This window comes from Grampus griseus (assembly GCF_964374135.1).
Source record: "Grampus griseus genome assembly, chromosome: 6".
Classification (NCBI taxonomy): Eukaryota; Metazoa; Chordata; class Mammalia; order Artiodactyla; family Delphinidae; genus Grampus; species Grampus griseus.
The window spans coordinates 67,802,242-67,819,759 of NC_139000.1; the positions used below are offsets into that span (position 1 = coordinate 67,802,242).

Below are 17,518 nucleotides of genomic sequence, written 5' to 3' on the forward strand. Positions count from 1 at the left end.
AGTGTTCTTAGTATTCTTTTACTTTTTTTTTTTTTATACTTCCATGGTGTTGGTTGTTATTTTTCCTTTTTTCATTTCTTATTTTTTTAAATTTGGGTTGTCTTTTTTCTTCTTGGTGAGCCTGACTAAAGGCTTATCAATTTTTTTTTCTTTTTTCAAAAAACCAGCTCTTGGTTTCATTGATCTTTTCTATTTTTTTTAAATCTCTTCCTTATTTATTTTCTCCCTGAGCTTTATTATTTCCTTCCTTCTGCTGACTTTGGCCTTTGTTTGTTCTTCTTTTTCTAATTCTTTTAGGTGGTAGGTTATGTTGTTTGAGATTTTTTTTGTTTCTTGGGGAAGGTCTGTATTGCTATAAACTTCCCTCTTAGAACTGCTTTTTCTGCATCCCATAGATTTTGGAGTGTAGTGTTTTCATTTGTCTTGAGGTATTTTCTGATTTCCTCTTTGATTCCTTTATTGACCTGTTGGTTTTTTTAGTAGCATGTTTTTAGTCTCTGCACATTTGTTCTTTTCTTGTTTTCTTTCTGTAGTTAATTTCTAGTTTCATACCATTGTGGTTGGAAAAAATAGTTGATAAAATAATTTCTATCCTCTTAAATTTGTTAAGACTTGTTTTGTGGCCTAGCATGTGATCTATCCTGGAGCACGTTCCATGTGCACTTGAAAAGAATGTTAATGATGCTGGTTTTGAATGTTAATGTCCTGTAGATATCTGTTAAGTCCAGCTGGTCTGTTGTGTCATTTTAGACTGCTCTTGCATTATTGACTGTCCATTGATGTAAGTGGGGTTTTAAAGTACCCTACTATTACTGTATTAGTGTCAATTTCTACCTTTGTGTCTGTTAGTATTTGCTTTATATGTTTAGGTGCTCCTGGGTGCACGTATGTTGAGTGTAATATCATTTTCTTGTATTGATCTCTTTATCATTTTATAATGCCTTTCTTTGTCTTTTGTTATAGCCTTTGTTTAAAGTTTATTTTCTGATATGAGCATTGCTACCCCCACTTTCTTGTCATTTCTGTTTGCATAAAGTATCTTTTCCCGTCCCCCCACTATCAGTCTTTTTGTGTCTTCAGCTTTGGAGTGAGTCTCTTGTGGAAAGAAGCGTCTTGGTTTTTTGTCCAATCAGCCACCATATGTCTTTTTTTAAAAAATATTTATTTATTTATTTTATTTTTGGCTGCGTTAGGTCTTGGTTGCAGTACGCGGGGTCTTCGTTGCGGCATGAGGGATCCTCCACTGCAGCGTACAGGCTCCTCATTGAGGTGTGCGGGCTTCTCTCTAGTTGTGGCGCATGGGCTCAGTAGTTGCGGCATGCAGGCTCTGTAGTTTGGGTGTGTGAACTTCAGAGCGCATGGGCTCTGTAGTTGCGGCATGCGGGCTCTCTAGTTTTGGCCCACATGCTCAACAGTTGCAGTGCATGGGCTTAGTTGCCCCATGGCATGCAGGATCTTAGTTCCCTGACCAGGGATCAAACCCACGTCCCCTGCATTGGCATGGAATTCTTTTTTTTTTTAAATGGTAAATTTTATGTTATGTATATTTTACCATGATTTTATTTTATTTTTTTAACATCTTTATTGGAGTATAATTGCTTTACAATGTTGTGTTAGTTTCTGCTGTATAACAAAGTGAATCAGCTCTATGTATACATATATCCTCATATCCCCTCCCTCTTGCGTCTCCCTTTCACCCTCCCTATCCCACCCCTCTAGGTGGTGACAAAGCACCGAGCTGATCTCCCTGTGCTATGTAGCTGCTTCCCACTAGCTATCTATTTTACATTTGGTAGTGTGTATATGTCAGTGCCACTCTCTCACTTCGTCCCACCTTACCCTCCCCGCACTGTGTCCTCAAGTCCATTCTCTGTTCTGCATCTTTATTCCTGTCGTGTCCCTAGGTTCATCACAACCTTTTTTTTTTTTTTTAGATTCTATATACATGTGTTAGCATATGGTATTTGGTTTTCTCTTTCTGACTTACTTCACTCTGTATGACAGACTCTAGGTCCATCCACCTCACTGCAAATAACTCAATTTCATTTCCTTTTATGGCTGAGTAATATTCCATTGTATGTATGTGCCACATCTTCTTTATCCATTCATCTGTCAGTGGATACCTAGGTTGCTTCCATGTCCTGCCTGTTGTAAATAGTGCTACAGTGAACATTGTGGTACATGTCTCTTTTTGAATCATGGTTTTTTCAGGGTATATGCCCAGTAGTGGGATTGCTGGATCATATGGTAGTTCTGTTTTTAGTTTTTTAAGGAACCTCCATACTGTTCTCCATAGTGGCTCTATCAGTTTACATTCCCACCAACAGTGCAAGGGGGTTCCTTTTTTTCCACACCCTCTGCAGCATTTATTTTTTGTAGATTTTGTGATGATGGCCATTCTGACTGGTGTGAGGTGATACCTCATTGTAGTCTTGATTTGCATTTCTCTAATGATTAGTGATGTTGAGCATCCTTTCATGTGTTTGTTGGCAATCTGTATATCTTCTTTGAAGAAATGTCTATTTAGGTCTCCTGCCCATTTTTGGATTGGGTTGTTTGTTTTTTTGTTATTGAGTTGCATGAGCTGCTTGTAAATTTTGGAGATTAATCCTTTGTCAGTCGCTTCGTTTGCAAATATTTTCTGGGAGGTGGATTCTTAACCACTGGACCACCAGGGAGGTCCCACCATATGTCTTTTGATTGGAGCATTTAGTTCATTGACATTTAAAGTAATTATTGACAGGTATGTAATTATTGTCATTTTATTACTTGTTTTCCAGTTGTTTTGAGGTTTTTCTCTGTTATTTCTTTTTGTTTCTTCCCTTGTGGTTTGATGATTTTCTTTAGTACTATGCTTCTGTTCCTTTCTTTTTAGTTTCTGTGTAACTATTGTAGGTTTTTGATTTGTGTTTACTGTCGGGTTTATATATTGTTGACCTATAACTATGTCTACTTTTTGTTTTAAACTGGTAGTAATTTAGTTCAAACGCATTCTAAAATATCTACTTTTTTTTTTACTCCCTCTCCCCACATTTTGTGTTTTTGATGTCATATTTTGTATCTTCATGTTTGTCTCTTAACTGTTTATTGTAGTTATAGTTGCTTTTGCAGTTTTTTGTCTTTTAATCTTCATATTGGCTTAAGTGGTTGATCTTCAGTCCTTACTATACATTTGCTTTTCCTAGTGGGATTTTCCCTTTCCTGTAGATTCTTACTTTTTTGTCCATTTAGAGAAGACCCTTTCACAGTTCTTTTAGGGTAGATTTAGTATTGATGAACTCTTTTAGTTTTTGCTTGTCTGAGAAGGTCTTTATCTCTCCCTGTAGTCTAAGTGATAATCTTGCCGGGTAGAGTATTCTGGGTTGCAGACTTTTCCTGTTCTGCACTTTGAGTATATCATGCCACTCCCTTCTGGCCTATAAAATTTCTGCAGAGAAATCAGCTGATAGCCTTATGGGGGTTCCCTTGTATATGACACTTTGCTTTTCTCTTGCTGCCTTCAGAATTCACTGTTTACTTTTAACTTTTGTCATTTTAATTGTGATATGTCTTGGTGTGGGCCTGTTTGGGTTCATCTTGTTTTGACCCTCTGTGCTTCCTTTACCTGGATATCTGTTTCCTTCCTCAGGTTTGGTTGGTTTTCAGCCATAATTTTCTCAAATACATTTTTGATCCCCTTTTCTGTCTTTTGGCATCCCTATAATGTGAATGTTGGTATGTTTAATGTTATTCTGTAGATCTCTTAAACTGTTTCCATTTTTTTAAATTTGTTTTTCTTTTTTTTCTGTTTTTCTTTTTGCCTCTTGTTAGTCCCAGTGGTCCTCCAGCCAGCCAAGGGGGCTTGTCTACCCTGCGTAGGACTCCAGGACTGGGGTGCCCTATCTATGGCTCTCATCACTCACTCCCCTGAGAGGGTGTCCACCTGTGTAATCTCCCATTTCCTCTGAGTCCCCTCCCCTGGGCACAGGTCCCAACCCAATCACTTTTCTTCCCTTCCATGTGTATCTTTCTTACAGCCTTGGTGGTACAGGAGTCCATCTGCCAGTTTTCAGTTAGTTTTTCATGAGAATTGTTCCACATGTAGATGTATTTTTTGATGTGTTCATGGGGGGAAGTGAGCTCCATGTCCTCTTAGTCTACCATCTTGATTGATCTCTACTATGTGTATTTAGATTTACTTATAGCCTGGAAATAATGAACTGCTTGGAAGCACTAAATATTTCTTGTCATACACATTTCATTGTTTTTCAGTAACTATCCCTGAAAAACAGTTATTTCAAGGTTGTATATATTGTGGTGCCTTTGGAAATGATTTTGAAGTTTTAACTCAGATATTTACCTCATTTTATTTACTGTTCTGAATAAAAGAATATTATAGAGATTCTTTTTTTTTTTTCTGTACGCGGGTCTCTCACTGTTGTGGCCTCTCCCGTTGCGGAGCCCAGGCTCCGGACGCGCAGGCTCAGCGGCCATGGCTCACGGGCCCAGCCGCTCCGTGGCATGTGGGATCTTCCCGGACCGGGGCACGAACCCGTGTCCCCTGCATCGGCAGGCGGACTCTCAACCACTGCGCCACCAGGGAAGCCCTATTATAGAGATTCTTAATTTTGCCCAGGTTTAAATAACTTCTATATAATTTCTATTGTTCAAAGCACTGTTTTGTAAAATAATTTTGAACTCTGCTTAATTGTACTTACAGAATTATGAAATGTTCTAGATACCGAAGAATTATAGAGAATAATGTAAATAACTTGCATGAATCTTCCTCCCAGATTCCACCCACTAATACATATTATATATGTATTAGTATAAATGACATTTTGGTTTTCGTGCTTTAAAAATTGATGTTTGTATAGTTTTCTGTGAATTGCTTTTTTACTCATCATTCTCTATGCGGTTCATCCATGTTGATACACGTAGCTCTACTTTGTCTTCAGTGTTTATCAGTGTTGATGGGTATTTAAATTGTAGTTAGATTTTGCAATTATGAACAAAACTGCTCTGATCATTATTATGCATATTTCTTTGAGTACATGGTTAAAATTCCTCTGAAACATATACCTAGAAGAGCTAATGTTGGTTGCTAGGCATAGCTAATGCCATATTACTCTTTCCCCTCTTCATCAGCAAACGAAAGTTCTCTTTGTTCCATATCATTGTCAGTACTTGTTATGATCAAACTTTCAAATTTTTGCCAACTTGATGGTAATGGGATGTCACTGTGGCTTTAATTCACATTTCCCTCATTAGTAGCAAATGAGGTGTTTTAATTTCTTTTTGCCCTTTGGTTTTTCCCTCCTTTTTTGGTACATTTTCCTGTTGGGTTGTTTGTCTTTTTCTTTTGATTTGTATAAGGCCTTTATATAATCTGGAAGTAATTCTTAGTCTGTTATATGCATTGCAAATAGCTTGTGCCACACTGTGATTTGTATTTTCATTCTGTTGTGTCTTTTGATGAACAGAAACTTATATTAATTGATCACAGCTCTCAGTTTCTCTTTATGGATTGCCATTTTTGGTTCTTGTACATGAAATCCTCTGCCTTGAGGTCATGAAATATTATCCTGGATATTCTTAAAGTTGTGAGGTTTTGACTTTCTCATTTAGACCTTTAATTTAGCTAAACTTGGTATTATTAGTGTATGATGAGACATAGAGATACCATTTTATTTTTTTTTAACATGAGTAAACAGTTGTCACATAGCACTGTTTATTGGATGATCAGTTCATCTCTTTCCCACCTGTCTTCAGAGTCAATACCATCACATATCAGTTTTTATATTTGTGTGGGTATGTATCCAGGCTTATTTTCTGTTCCTTTGGTTTGTTTTAGTCTCTTGCCAGCATCAGATTATCTTAATGACTTGAAAATTAAGTTGTCTGCAACATGGATGAACCTTGAAAACCTCATGCTAAAAGACCTTATATGATCCCATTTATTTGAAATGCCCAAGGCAAATCTGTAGACACAGAAAATGGATTAGTGGTTACTTTGGGATGGGAGGATGGGGGAATTGTGGGTTAGTGACTAAGAGGGTGTGGGGTTTCTTTTTGAGGTGATGAAAATACTCTAAAATTAATTGTGGTGGTTGTTAAAACAACTCTGAATATACTGAAAACCATCAAATTGCACACTTCAGATGAATAAATTGTATGGTATGTGAGTTATATCTCAATAACATTGTTTAAAAAAATGATGTGAAATGGCAAGTCTCTTTACTGCTTATTCTTTAAAATTGTTTTGACTATATTTGGTCTTTTGCTTTTTCATATAAATTTTAATTAGTTTTTTAAATTCCATGCAAAATTCTGTTGTGATTTTTTGTTAGAATTCTGTTGAATTCATAGATTAATTTGGGGGCAAATAAGATCATTTTGACATAAAGTCTCAGTACCCGTGAATGTTGTATTTTACTTCATAGGTGTTTTTAGAGGTTTTTCAATAACTGTTTCAGTTTTCTCTGTAAAGATCGGGCACACCTTTTGTTAAACTTACTTATTCCTAAGTACCTTACGGTTTTTATTGCTACTGTAAATGGTATTTTAATTACATTTTTTATTTGTTAGTTCCTGGAGTATAACTATGCTATTGATTTTTTATGTAGTGGTCTGCTGTCCAGCAGCTTACTTGAATTCTCTTATTTTCATTTGCTTGTAGATTCTCTTCAATTTTCTGACTATAAACAATCATATCCTCTACAACTTACATATTTAAGAATTTCTTGTCTTAATTCTCTGGCTAGGATCCTAGTGTAATATTGAATAGAAATATTCATAATTGGTATCTTGTCTTGTTCCTAATTTCAAAGGGAATGGTTTGAGCAGTTCATCATTAAGTATCTTTATGCTTTAAAGCAAGAATTGACAGCTGGCCCAAGGCCTGTTTTTGTAAATAAAATTTTATTGTATCATAGCCATGCTCATTCAATTACATGTGGTCTGAGGCTGCTTTCATGCTACAGTGGCATATTTGAGTAGTTGTAACAGAGGTCCTGTGGTCCTGAAAGCAAAAAATACTTACTATCTGATTCTTTATAGAAAAGGTTTGCTAGCCCCACTTTAGGGTTTTGATTGCTTAATAATAAATTAAGGAACCTTCCTTCCACTTCTAGATTAAAAGCAATTTCTTTTTTTAAATCATAAATAGGTGGTGAACTTTATAATGCTTTTGTACAACTATTCAGATGAGTATTAAGTTTTTCTCCTTTAATCTTAGTGTGGTAAATTACATTATAAAATCAGTTAGTAGTAAACAACCCTGCATTCCTAAAGTAAACATCTTTCTCTCTCTTTTTTTTTTTAATGTGCTAGTGGATTAAATTCTCTAAGAATTTAAGATGCTAGCATTGATGTTCATAAGTGATATTGGCCTGACATTAGCTCCAGCCCATGGTTGGTACATAGTGCTTTCATCTTTGTAGCGTTTTAAACGTTTCTAATTCTGTAAAAATATTTTATTTGACTCATGCATTATTTAAAAGTGTTCTTTTGAACTTCCAAAGTAATTTCTTTTTCTTAAATCGTGACTCGTTTGAATTGTGGTGAGAACATGCTCTGTATGCTACTGACGCTGATATTTGTCGAGATTTGCTTCTAATAGGTAGTTTGAAGTCTCAAGTCAGTTAAGTTTGACACTTAAAATATTATAATTCTAAAATGTAACTTTGAAACAAGACTTGTGTTGTATTCATAACTCCAGTTAATGAAAATCTATGTTGGAGGGTTAGAATGAGATGACCAAATTTGACTGAGGTTGGTTAAAATGAAAAGAGAACTTCTTGAAAACCACTTGTTCAGATTCTCAAATTGTAACTTCAGTAAAAATACCCTTTGCATTTTCTTTTTTAGTTTGACATAAGAATTTTGTTTAAGTAAAAACAGATGATAACGGACTTTATTAATCATGTTGTTATTTAATAGATCAGATGAAAAGAAGAACATGAACTGGAAGCAGCTTCCCAAAAAGCCATGCAAAAATCTGATTAGCACCTTGAAGAAATTGTATCCCCAGCTATCTTCGGGTAATGTGAGGAAAAAGGAAGGGATTTTTTGTTTGTTTGTTTGTTTTTTGCCATGCTGCATGTCTTGTGGGATCTTAGTTCCCCAACCAGGGATTGAACCCAGGCCCTCTGCAGTGAGAGTGCAGAGTCCTAACCACTGCACTGCCAGGGAATTCCCAGGAAGGGATATTTCTAATGAAAGAATGTATATAAGAAAATTCTTAGATTTAGACATAATTTTACTCTGCTTAAAGGGAGTCTCATTACAAAACAGAACTCCAATAGTAAGATACTACTGTTGTGGTTCATGTTTTTTTGTTTTGTTTTGTTTTTTTGCGGTACGCGGGCCTCTCACTGTTGTGGCCTCTCCCGTTGCGGAGCACAGGCTCCGGACGCACAGGCTCAGCGGCCATGGCTCATGGGCCCAGCCGCTCCGCGGCATGCGGGATCCTCCCAGACCAGGGCATGAACCCGTGTCCCCTGCATTGGCAGCTGTACTCTCAACCACTGCACCACCAGGGAAGCCCCTGTTTTGTTTTCTTTTGCTTTTTATTTATTTTTGGCTGTGTTGGGTCTTCACTGCTGTGCGTGGGCTTTCTCTAGTTGCAGCGAGCAGGGGCTGCTCTTCATTGTGGTGTGCGGGCTTCTCATCGCGGTGGCTTTTCTTGTTGCAGAGCACGGGCTCTAGGCGCGTGGGCTTCAGTAGTTGTGGCATGCGGGCTATAGGGCACAGGCTTAGTAGTTGTGGAACACGGGCTTAGTTGCTCCACGGTGTGGGGCATCTTCCCAGACCAGGGCTGGAACCTGTGTCCCCTGCATTGGCAGGTGGATTCTTAACCACTGTGCCACCAGGGAAGTCCCATGGTTTATGGTTTTTTGAACATGTTTTCTGTGCCCCATCTGTGCCCTCCCTGTTAGCCCCTGCCAGTGATCCCTTTACATTAATAAAGAGGAATTTCAGGAAGTCATGGGCTTTATTTTGACAATTCCCTTGTCGAATTATTATATATATAACATTATGTATTAATGCCATTTTCTCTTCTTCATTTGTCAGTTCACCGAAAAACTCAGGAAGGTTCAGCGATTGAGATGACTCCAATTGAAGCAGATTTCTCCTGGCAAAAGAAGATGACACAACTTGAGATGGAAATTCAGGAGGCATTTTTGCGCTTTATGGCATCCATTTTAAAAGGATACAGAACATATCTCAGACCAATCACAGAGGCTCCTTCAAATAAAGCCACAGCTGCTGATTCATTGTTTGACCGACAGGGTGAGTGGCATTGAAAATATAAATACTTTTTATTGAAATGAAAAAAATTTCTGTTTGGTAGTGCTACCAAATATAGTGCTACTATATAAGTTCTTAGAAATTCATATTAAAATATGATGGTCTTCTGTGTATTTGTAATCTAGCTCTATGAATAGAATTTATTTTAATTTTTATACCCCATTTTTTTCCTGAGAAATTTGAAACTGGAGGTATTTAATTATGAAATGTCAAAGATGTTGCTGACATTTATAGTACTCTAATCAGTTATCTTAGTAGAATAAAGCTGGTGGTTTGTTTTTAGGTGTTTTCTCCACTTTGCATGATTCTTGACTTTATACACTCTGGGCTTTACAGTATTCTCTAATAAAGAGTTTTTGGAATAAAGCCACCAGTTTTTTTAAATTTTTGAAAAATACAGCCTTGTTCCAGGGGAAAACACCATACTCATTCGTTTTAGTGTTTGTTATTTTCGGGAATTATGAAGATTTTTGTTGTTATTCAGCAGCTCTCATATATGTAGTGGCAACCTTAGCGATACATCAGTATTCATATGATAATTATTTTACATAGCTATAATTTGACCCTGCAGTTATTATTATTATTTTTTAATCTGTATTTTCCTAATAGTCCTTTTGTCTTTTCTCATTTCTGCTTTGGGACAACTTATCTCTCAAATATTTAGTCGCCATTTACCAAACCCCACTAGTTATTATGAAGGGATATAAAGAAGTGTAAAATCCAGCTCCATGGGATACCCAGTGGAGAATGATCTAACGTGTTTTTAAAAATAGAGCAAGTACTGAAGAAAACAGATTTTACATAATCATTCAGTGAGAGGACATAAAAATTCAGAAAAAGGGAACATTCTTCCAAATGAGTGTTTTGGAAGACTTCATGGAAGAAGAGCATGACTTTAAAGAATGGGTAGAATTTATAAATGGAGATGAGCAAGAAAGGCTTTCTAAAAAACACTAGACATTAAAAGTCAGATCTGAATTAGAATTTCCACTTTGCTATTTATGAAGCCTTCCTGGGGTTCTGTTTTGTCATTAATAAAATGAGGATGATACCTAATTCATGCACAATTGTGAAGATTAGATGAGAAAATGTATGTGAAGCAACTAGAAAAAGTACTTTACAATACTCATGATAACAGTATTATTGCTAGTGGTAATAATGAAGTGGAAGGAAGCTCAAGAACAAAAGCACAAGGCATGTGTATTAGTTTGCCAGGGCTGCCATAACAAGATGCCATTGATTGGCCGGCTTAAACCAGCTCTCCCCCACCTTTTTGGCACCAGAGACCAGTTTCGTGGAAGACAGTTTTTCCATGGACGGGGTAGGGTGGGGGGGATGGTTCAGGTGGTAATGCCAGCGATGGGGAGTGATGGGGAGCGGCAGATGAAGCTTCGGTCACTCGCTTGCCGCTCACCTCCTGCCATGTGGCCCCATTCCTAACAGGCTGTGGACCGATACTGGTCCGTGTCCCGGGGATTGGGGACCCCTGGCTTAAACAACGGAAAATTGTTTTTGTTTTTTTTTTCAGGATTCTGGAGGCTAGAGATCTGAGATCAGTGTGTAGCTAGGATTGGATTCCTCTGAGGCCTCTCTCCTTGACTCGTAGATGGCTGTCTTCTCCCTGTATCTTCACATAGACTTCCTTCTGTGCGAATCTGTATCTAAATGTTCTTGTCTCTTAAGGACACCACTCGTATTAGATTAGAGCCCACCCTAGTTTATTTACTTAAGTTTGACTTAATTACTTCTTTAAAGGCCATATCTGCAAATACAGTCACACTTTGAAATCCTGGGAGTTAGGACTTCAGCATAAGAATTTTGGGGTGACACAGTTCAGCCCATAATGGCATGTTGGGGAAAAAAGTTTTAATGGTACAATTTGACCAAGTGAGGAGCTTTAGAGGTGTTGTGGAAGATAAAGCAGAAAATAAGATTAGAGCTCGGATTATGAGTAGTCTCAAATGCCAGACTAAGAATATGGAGTTTTTCTAATGGACAGTAGTGGGTCACTAATTCATTCTCTGTCATTCTAAGTAGAAGAGAGGCATTACTAATGGAATTTAGAAAGATATTTAACTAGTGTCTGAGGCCTAAGGTTTTTGTTAACAGGGTAGCATTTGGTCTAACAAGGGATATATACATTTGACAATAAAATAACACATTTTACTGAGTGTGTTGTAAAGGAAAGTATTCGTTACAGTAAGAGAGCTAGGTCAGGGGAAAGTTTCCCTGAAGAAGTAACAGTTAAGCTTGGGCCTGAAAAAAGAATAGGATTTAGCTGTGGGTTTTGGGTTAACTTTTTTTTAGGGATACTTTAACAAACATGAATAAAAGTAGGGAGAATAACGTAGCTACCTTCCAACTTCAGCAGTAGTAGCAATCTACATTCTGTTGTTTTAGTTTCTCCTATGTTCATTTTACTCTTCCTTCGTCCTTTTCTCCTCCCCTCCTCCACCCCTCCCTTTCTTTCTAAATTCCAAGTAGGACATCATTTCACCCATAAACTGTGTTTAGAATTTCCTGAAGTTATATGTGTTTTTATCTGATTGTATCCCCATGGTGTTAACATTTTTTTCATCTATATTTCCTGTAAACTTCTGGTTGGAATAAGAGCCACATTGTTCAAAAGAAATATAATGGGAGCCACATATATAATTTAAGATTTTCTAGTAGACACAGTTTTTTAAAAAGCAGTAGGGGAAGTTAATTTTAATAATATGTTTTCTCTAACTTAATACATCCAAAATGTATCACTTTGACATGTAATCAAATTGTGAAAATTTTAATGAAATATTTTACATTCTTTTTCCATACTAAGGCTTTGAAATTGGTGTGTGTTTTATACTTATAGCACATCTCAGTTTGGACCAGCCACTTTTTTTTTTTTTTTTTTTCCCTGAACCTTCGCCTCTGGGTATAAATCACTAATAATGGCATGGACTCAGAAGTCAGACTGTCTGTTCAAATTCCAGCTCCACAACTTAATAGTGATGTGGCTTTGGGTATGTGGTTCATTAAAGACCAACCACATTTTAATTGCTGAATTGCCACATGTGTGTAGTGGTTACTGAATTAAGCAGTACTGATCTAGAGCTTGATTATATTCAGGTTCAGTTTTCTTGGCAAGTGGTGCTAAAACACATGATGCTCACTACTTACTGCAAGTCTGGCTGTGTCCCATTTTTAGTGCTCTCAAGATTGATCCATGGGTTCAAGTTTTATCAGGCTCATCCATTCATTATATTGATAGTTTCCCCACCAGCCTTTCATTTAATTGTATTAGCAGCCTTTGCTGATCATTGCCTAGATCCATTAGAAGAAGAAAAAAAGACTTTTTCTTACCACTTGTCAAGAATAATTTATTTCTATTTTATTGAAGTCTTTCTCAACTAACTAATACCTTAAGGGGATGTAGTAAGGACCACAGCATGTGGAATGTCCTGAAGCATCATAGAAAGAAAGGCTGGAGGGGAAAGTGGCTCAAAAACAATGCTTGAAATGGTGGGCGTGAGCCAGATCATGTTGGATCTTTTAGGACTAATGAAGGGTTTCCGTCTTTATTCCAAGAGTAATTGCAAGTCAGGGAGGGATATTTAAGTAGGTAATAGGATCAGGTTTGCATTTTTAAAAGATCATGTTTAATGTTAAAAAAAAATCTCTTTGGCTTCTCTGCAGATTGAATTGGGGGCATCCAAAGTATGGATCTGCTTATTAGTTGGTTAGTGCATTGGTCCAAGTGATCAGTGGAAGTGACCTGGATTAGTTGGTAGTATGAATAGAAGAATGATTTTTAGGAGGCAGACTGAATAGAACTTGGCAGTTGAATATGGGATGTAAGATAGAGGGAGATGTCAAGAACAACTTTGAGATTCTTGTCTTTAACCACAGAGTGGATGGTTGTGCCCTTTATTGAGAAGGGAAACAGCAGAAAAGGAAAGGATCTAATTATATTTGTTAAGGAAAAGATTTTTTATTTTATTTATTTGTTAAAGTATAATTGATGTACAATATTTGTATGTTACAGGTGTACAACATAGTGATTCACAATTTTTAAAGGTTATACTCCATTTATAGTTATTATAAAATATTGGCTATGTTCCCTGTGTTGTATGTCCTCATAGCTTACTTATTTTATGCATAATAGTTTGTACCTCTTAACCCCCTACCCTTACCTAACCCTTCCCCCCTTCCCTCTCCCCACTTGTAACTACTAGTTTGTTTTCTATATCTGTGAGTCTGTTTCTTTTTTATTATATTTACTAATTTGGTTCACCTTCTAGATTTCATATAAAAGTGATAACATAGAGTATTTTTCTGTGTCTGACTTATTTCACTAAGCATTATACTCATCCATGTTGTTGCAAATGGCAGAATTTCATTCTTCTTTATGGATAAATAATATTCCATTGTGTATATATATATATAGCAAAACTTCTTTATCCATTCATCGGTCAACCAGTTAGGTCTTGGCTATTGTAAATAGTGCTGCTATGAACATTGAGGTGCATATATCTTTTTGAATTAGTGTTCTTGTTTTTTCCATATACATACCCTGGAGTGGAATTGCTGGATCATGTGGTTTCTCATAGTTTTTTGAGAATCCTCCATACTGTTTTCCATAGTGGCAGCAACAATTTACGTTTCCACCAACAGTGCACGAGGGTTCCCTTTTCTCCACACCCTCACCAACATTTATTTGTGTTCTTTTTGATGATAGCCATTTTGACAGGTGTGAGGTTATGTCTCATTGTGGTTTTGATTTGTATTTCTCTGATGATTAATGATGTTGCGCATCTTTTCATGTGCCTGTTGGCCCTCTGAATGTCCTCTTTGGAAAATTGTCTAAGGAAAGGTTTTTTAAAATGAGAGAGACTTGAGTATACTGGTTACTAGCTAATAGAGAGGGAGTATTGTCCAGAGAACACTGAAAGGCCTGGAATCCCAAGGTGGGCTTGGCCTTAGATAGGAGGAGGGTCACACTCATTGTAAAACAAAGTAAGGAATAAATGATAGCTGCAGAAAGAGTCATAGATTTTATAGTGAAATAATGAAGGTAGTTCTCATTTAATGATTTTCATTTTCTCTGCAATATAAAGTATTATTATTCAGGGATGAGGGAGAGAACATGGAGGGAGAGTATTTAAACATTGGAAATAACTGTGAAAACACGGGTAAAGGGAATTCAGACTCCAGAAATGTAGTGGGGTTGCTGGTCAGGGATGAAGGTATAAGTGGTTCTGATCCACCTGGTTATGTAACGGCGCCTCCTCCCAACCGCAGCTTGTGCTTAGCCACACTGGCGCAGATTCAGAGAAAGCAGGCAATACATTGCTCCAGGGCTAGGTCATACTAGATGAGTTTGACAAAAAGGAGTAAAAATTGAGAGTGTTGACAAGAAAGTAATTGAAATGATGTACACAGACATAGAATCAATATTTGAGAGAGAGAGATGTGAAGATAGGAGGGTGTACATAGAACGATCTTCTTCCTTACCCCATCCCCCACACAAAAGGCTTGGTAGGAAGAACTTAAGCATACCAGCTAGACAGGGGTAATGGTCAGGGAGTAATATGTAAATTAGAGATTTGGGAGGCAGAGCTGTTTACAGTGCTACCAAGAAAAGTCCAGGGAGTGTGTAACTATGTGTAGAAGTTGGTGATTGAGGTGGAATAGACCACAGGTCATTGAAAGTTAAGGAATTAAAAACTCATTAAAATGTTGGATGGTTGGTCTTTATGGGTGTTGAAGAATGATGATGGTAGGAGTTGGAGAGGAGAAGACTTTGAATTAGGTGCCCTGATCTTCAGTGAATGAAGGGGAGAGGGTGTCCCTGAAGTCACTAGGTGCCTACAGTTAGTAGGGAAATGGGTGGAATAATAGCCAGATGAGCAGAGATTTTTACAAGATGATACAGAAATAATTGTGTGGTGGCATTGCAGAGGAAGGACTTGACCCTTCCTGCTTGTGAGTATGCAGAGTATCAGAAGTTTCTACTTGAGAGCTATAGGGCTAGAGGCTCCTTATAGGAGATGCAGATTTCAGTGAAAAGGTTAATGGTATAAGTTAAGGATTTTTGTGGTTGAATCAGGCAGAAGGGACTATGGTCCCTTAATATATATATTATAGAAGATATCTATTTCCTGTAATATATATATTTCTTTCTCTTTCCCTTTGTATATATATATATAAAGAGAAAATAATATGGATATATACAAGTTTAAAATAATATAACATCTAGTTCCACTTTAAAATCTGAATTTAATTCTAATTTTATTTTCTTCAGGATTTTTAAAAAGTCGAGATCGTGCCTATACAAAATTCTACACCCTTTTAACCAAAACACAGATTTTTATTCGTTTCATTGAAGAATGTAGTTTTGTAAGTGATAAAGATACTGGATTGGCTTTTTTTGATGACTGCATAGAAAAGGTAAAAGTTTGTCCTATATGTCAGTATTAAGGAAAAAATTTAACAGTTTGTTTACCTTTATAATCATCATTGTTATTATTAGCCCAAATGACCTGAGGAAGGCATTATAGGTGGTGTGTGTGTGTGTGTGTGTGTGTGTGTGTGTGTGTATACACATGCGAGTGTCCGATTCTGGGCTTAATGTAAGAATTATTTTCCTTTGTGGCATCTAGTACTGCCATACATAGTTAATTTTTCTCTTTGAATCTCACTTTGGTTTTGTAATTAAGTACTAAGAACATTTCATTGAAGCTCCTAAATTTTTTTTTTTTTACGTGAATAAGATAAGATTTAGTAGTTCATTAAAAAAGTTTAGTTTTAGGAATTCCCTGGCAGTCCAGTGGTTAAGACTCCATGCTTTCACTGCTGAAGGCCTGGGTTCGATCCCTGTTCAGGGAACTAAGATTCCACAAGCCGTGCAGTGCAGCCAAAAAAAAAATCAAAAACAAAAAATGAACAAAACAAAAAGAAAGTTTAGCTCTATGGGTAATGGAAGTCCTGTGTTAAGTCCTGTGTTCTTTTGTTTTAACGTTTTTCTAAATACTTTTGCTAATATATTTCTTTTGTCCTAATGGAAGCTATTTGGAAATATGTTAAATTTTTTTTTTTTTTTTTTTTTTCCGGTTCGCGGGCTTCTCATTGTTGTGGCCTCTCCCGTTGCGGAGCACAGGCTCCGGTCGCGCAGGCTCAGCGGCCATGGCTCACGGGCCCAGCCGCTCCACAGCATGTGGGATCCTCCCAGATGGGGGCACGAACCCGCGTCCCCTGCATTGGCAGGCGGACTCTCAACCACTGCGCCACCAGGGAAGCCCACTTTTTATTTTTATTTTTTTTGTGTGGTACGCGGGCCTCTCACTGCTGCTGCCTCTCCTACTGCGGAGCACAGGCTCCGGACGCGCAGGCCCAGCGGCCATGGCTCACGGGCCTAGCCGCTCTGCGGCATGTGGGATCTTCCCAGACCGGGGCACGAACCCGTGTCCCCTGCATCATCAGGCAGACTCTCAACCACTGCGCCACCAGGGAAGCCCCGGAAATATGTTAAATTTTAAAGCTTTACTCACCCATCGTAAGGAAGTTTAAGTTGATTTTTGACAGTTATAACTCACATATTTTTTCTCATTTTTTAAATAGAGCTCTTATTTTTGCTAAGTGGGTCTTGGGGCTGATTGTGCAACTCTATATTATATAAAGTTGGAGATTTTATCCAAAAAAGGTAGAATATTATGATGTAATTTTTATAGGCTCCTAATGATTCCTGTATCTTAGAAGACTTGAATAATTTTCTCCCATTATATCCATGTGATCTAAAACTCCAGGGATATGATTAAAACTTTTCAACGTTTTTGTTTACTTAAATATTGATAGTCCATTATCATTCAGTTAGAGAGAAGCTTAGATAATATCAATCAGTAATGCAGGGGTTTAGTAATAATGAAATTTTTGATTTGAGAAGCCAGGTTCTCCTTGTGATTGCCCATCTTTTGCTGCTTCTTTTTTAAAATAATTAATTAATTTTCTTATTAGTTCTTATTAGTTATCTGTTTTACACATATTAGTATATATATATGTCAATCCCAATTTCCCGATTCATCCCACCCCCTCCCCATCTTCTGCTTCTAAAGAGGGATTTATGAAGAAACCAGTCAAAATAAATTGCTTCTCTCTTAATAGCCGTAAGAGAAATATTATATTTTTATATTTTAGCCTAGTACTATGGAGCCTAGTAGCCTAGTAAAAGGATAGTTTTTTAAATAATAAT

At 37.1% G+C, this 17,518-nt stretch overlaps 1 protein-coding gene across 4 annotated transcripts in view; it reads left to right on the forward strand.

Annotated features, from left to right (window-relative positions):
• DENND4C (DENN domain containing 4C) overlaps nucleotides 1-17,518 on the forward strand; it is a 128,314-nt gene that overhangs the window by 58,774 nt on the left and 52,022 nt on the right. For all 4 annotated transcript variants that reach the window (XR_014296852.1, XM_082656166.1, XM_082656167.1 and 1 more), the window contains exons 11-13: nucleotides 7,921-8,021; nucleotides 9,055-9,273; nucleotides 15,575-15,720. Coding sequence is in view for 3 of the 4 variants with exons in the window: in XM_082656166.1 (XP_082512292.1) it covers nucleotides 7,921-8,021; nucleotides 9,055-9,273; nucleotides 15,575-15,720 (466 nt within the window). In the remaining variant the exon portion in view is untranslated. The remainder of the gene's footprint in view (nucleotides 1-7,920; nucleotides 8,022-9,054; nucleotides 9,274-15,574; nucleotides 15,721-17,518) is intronic.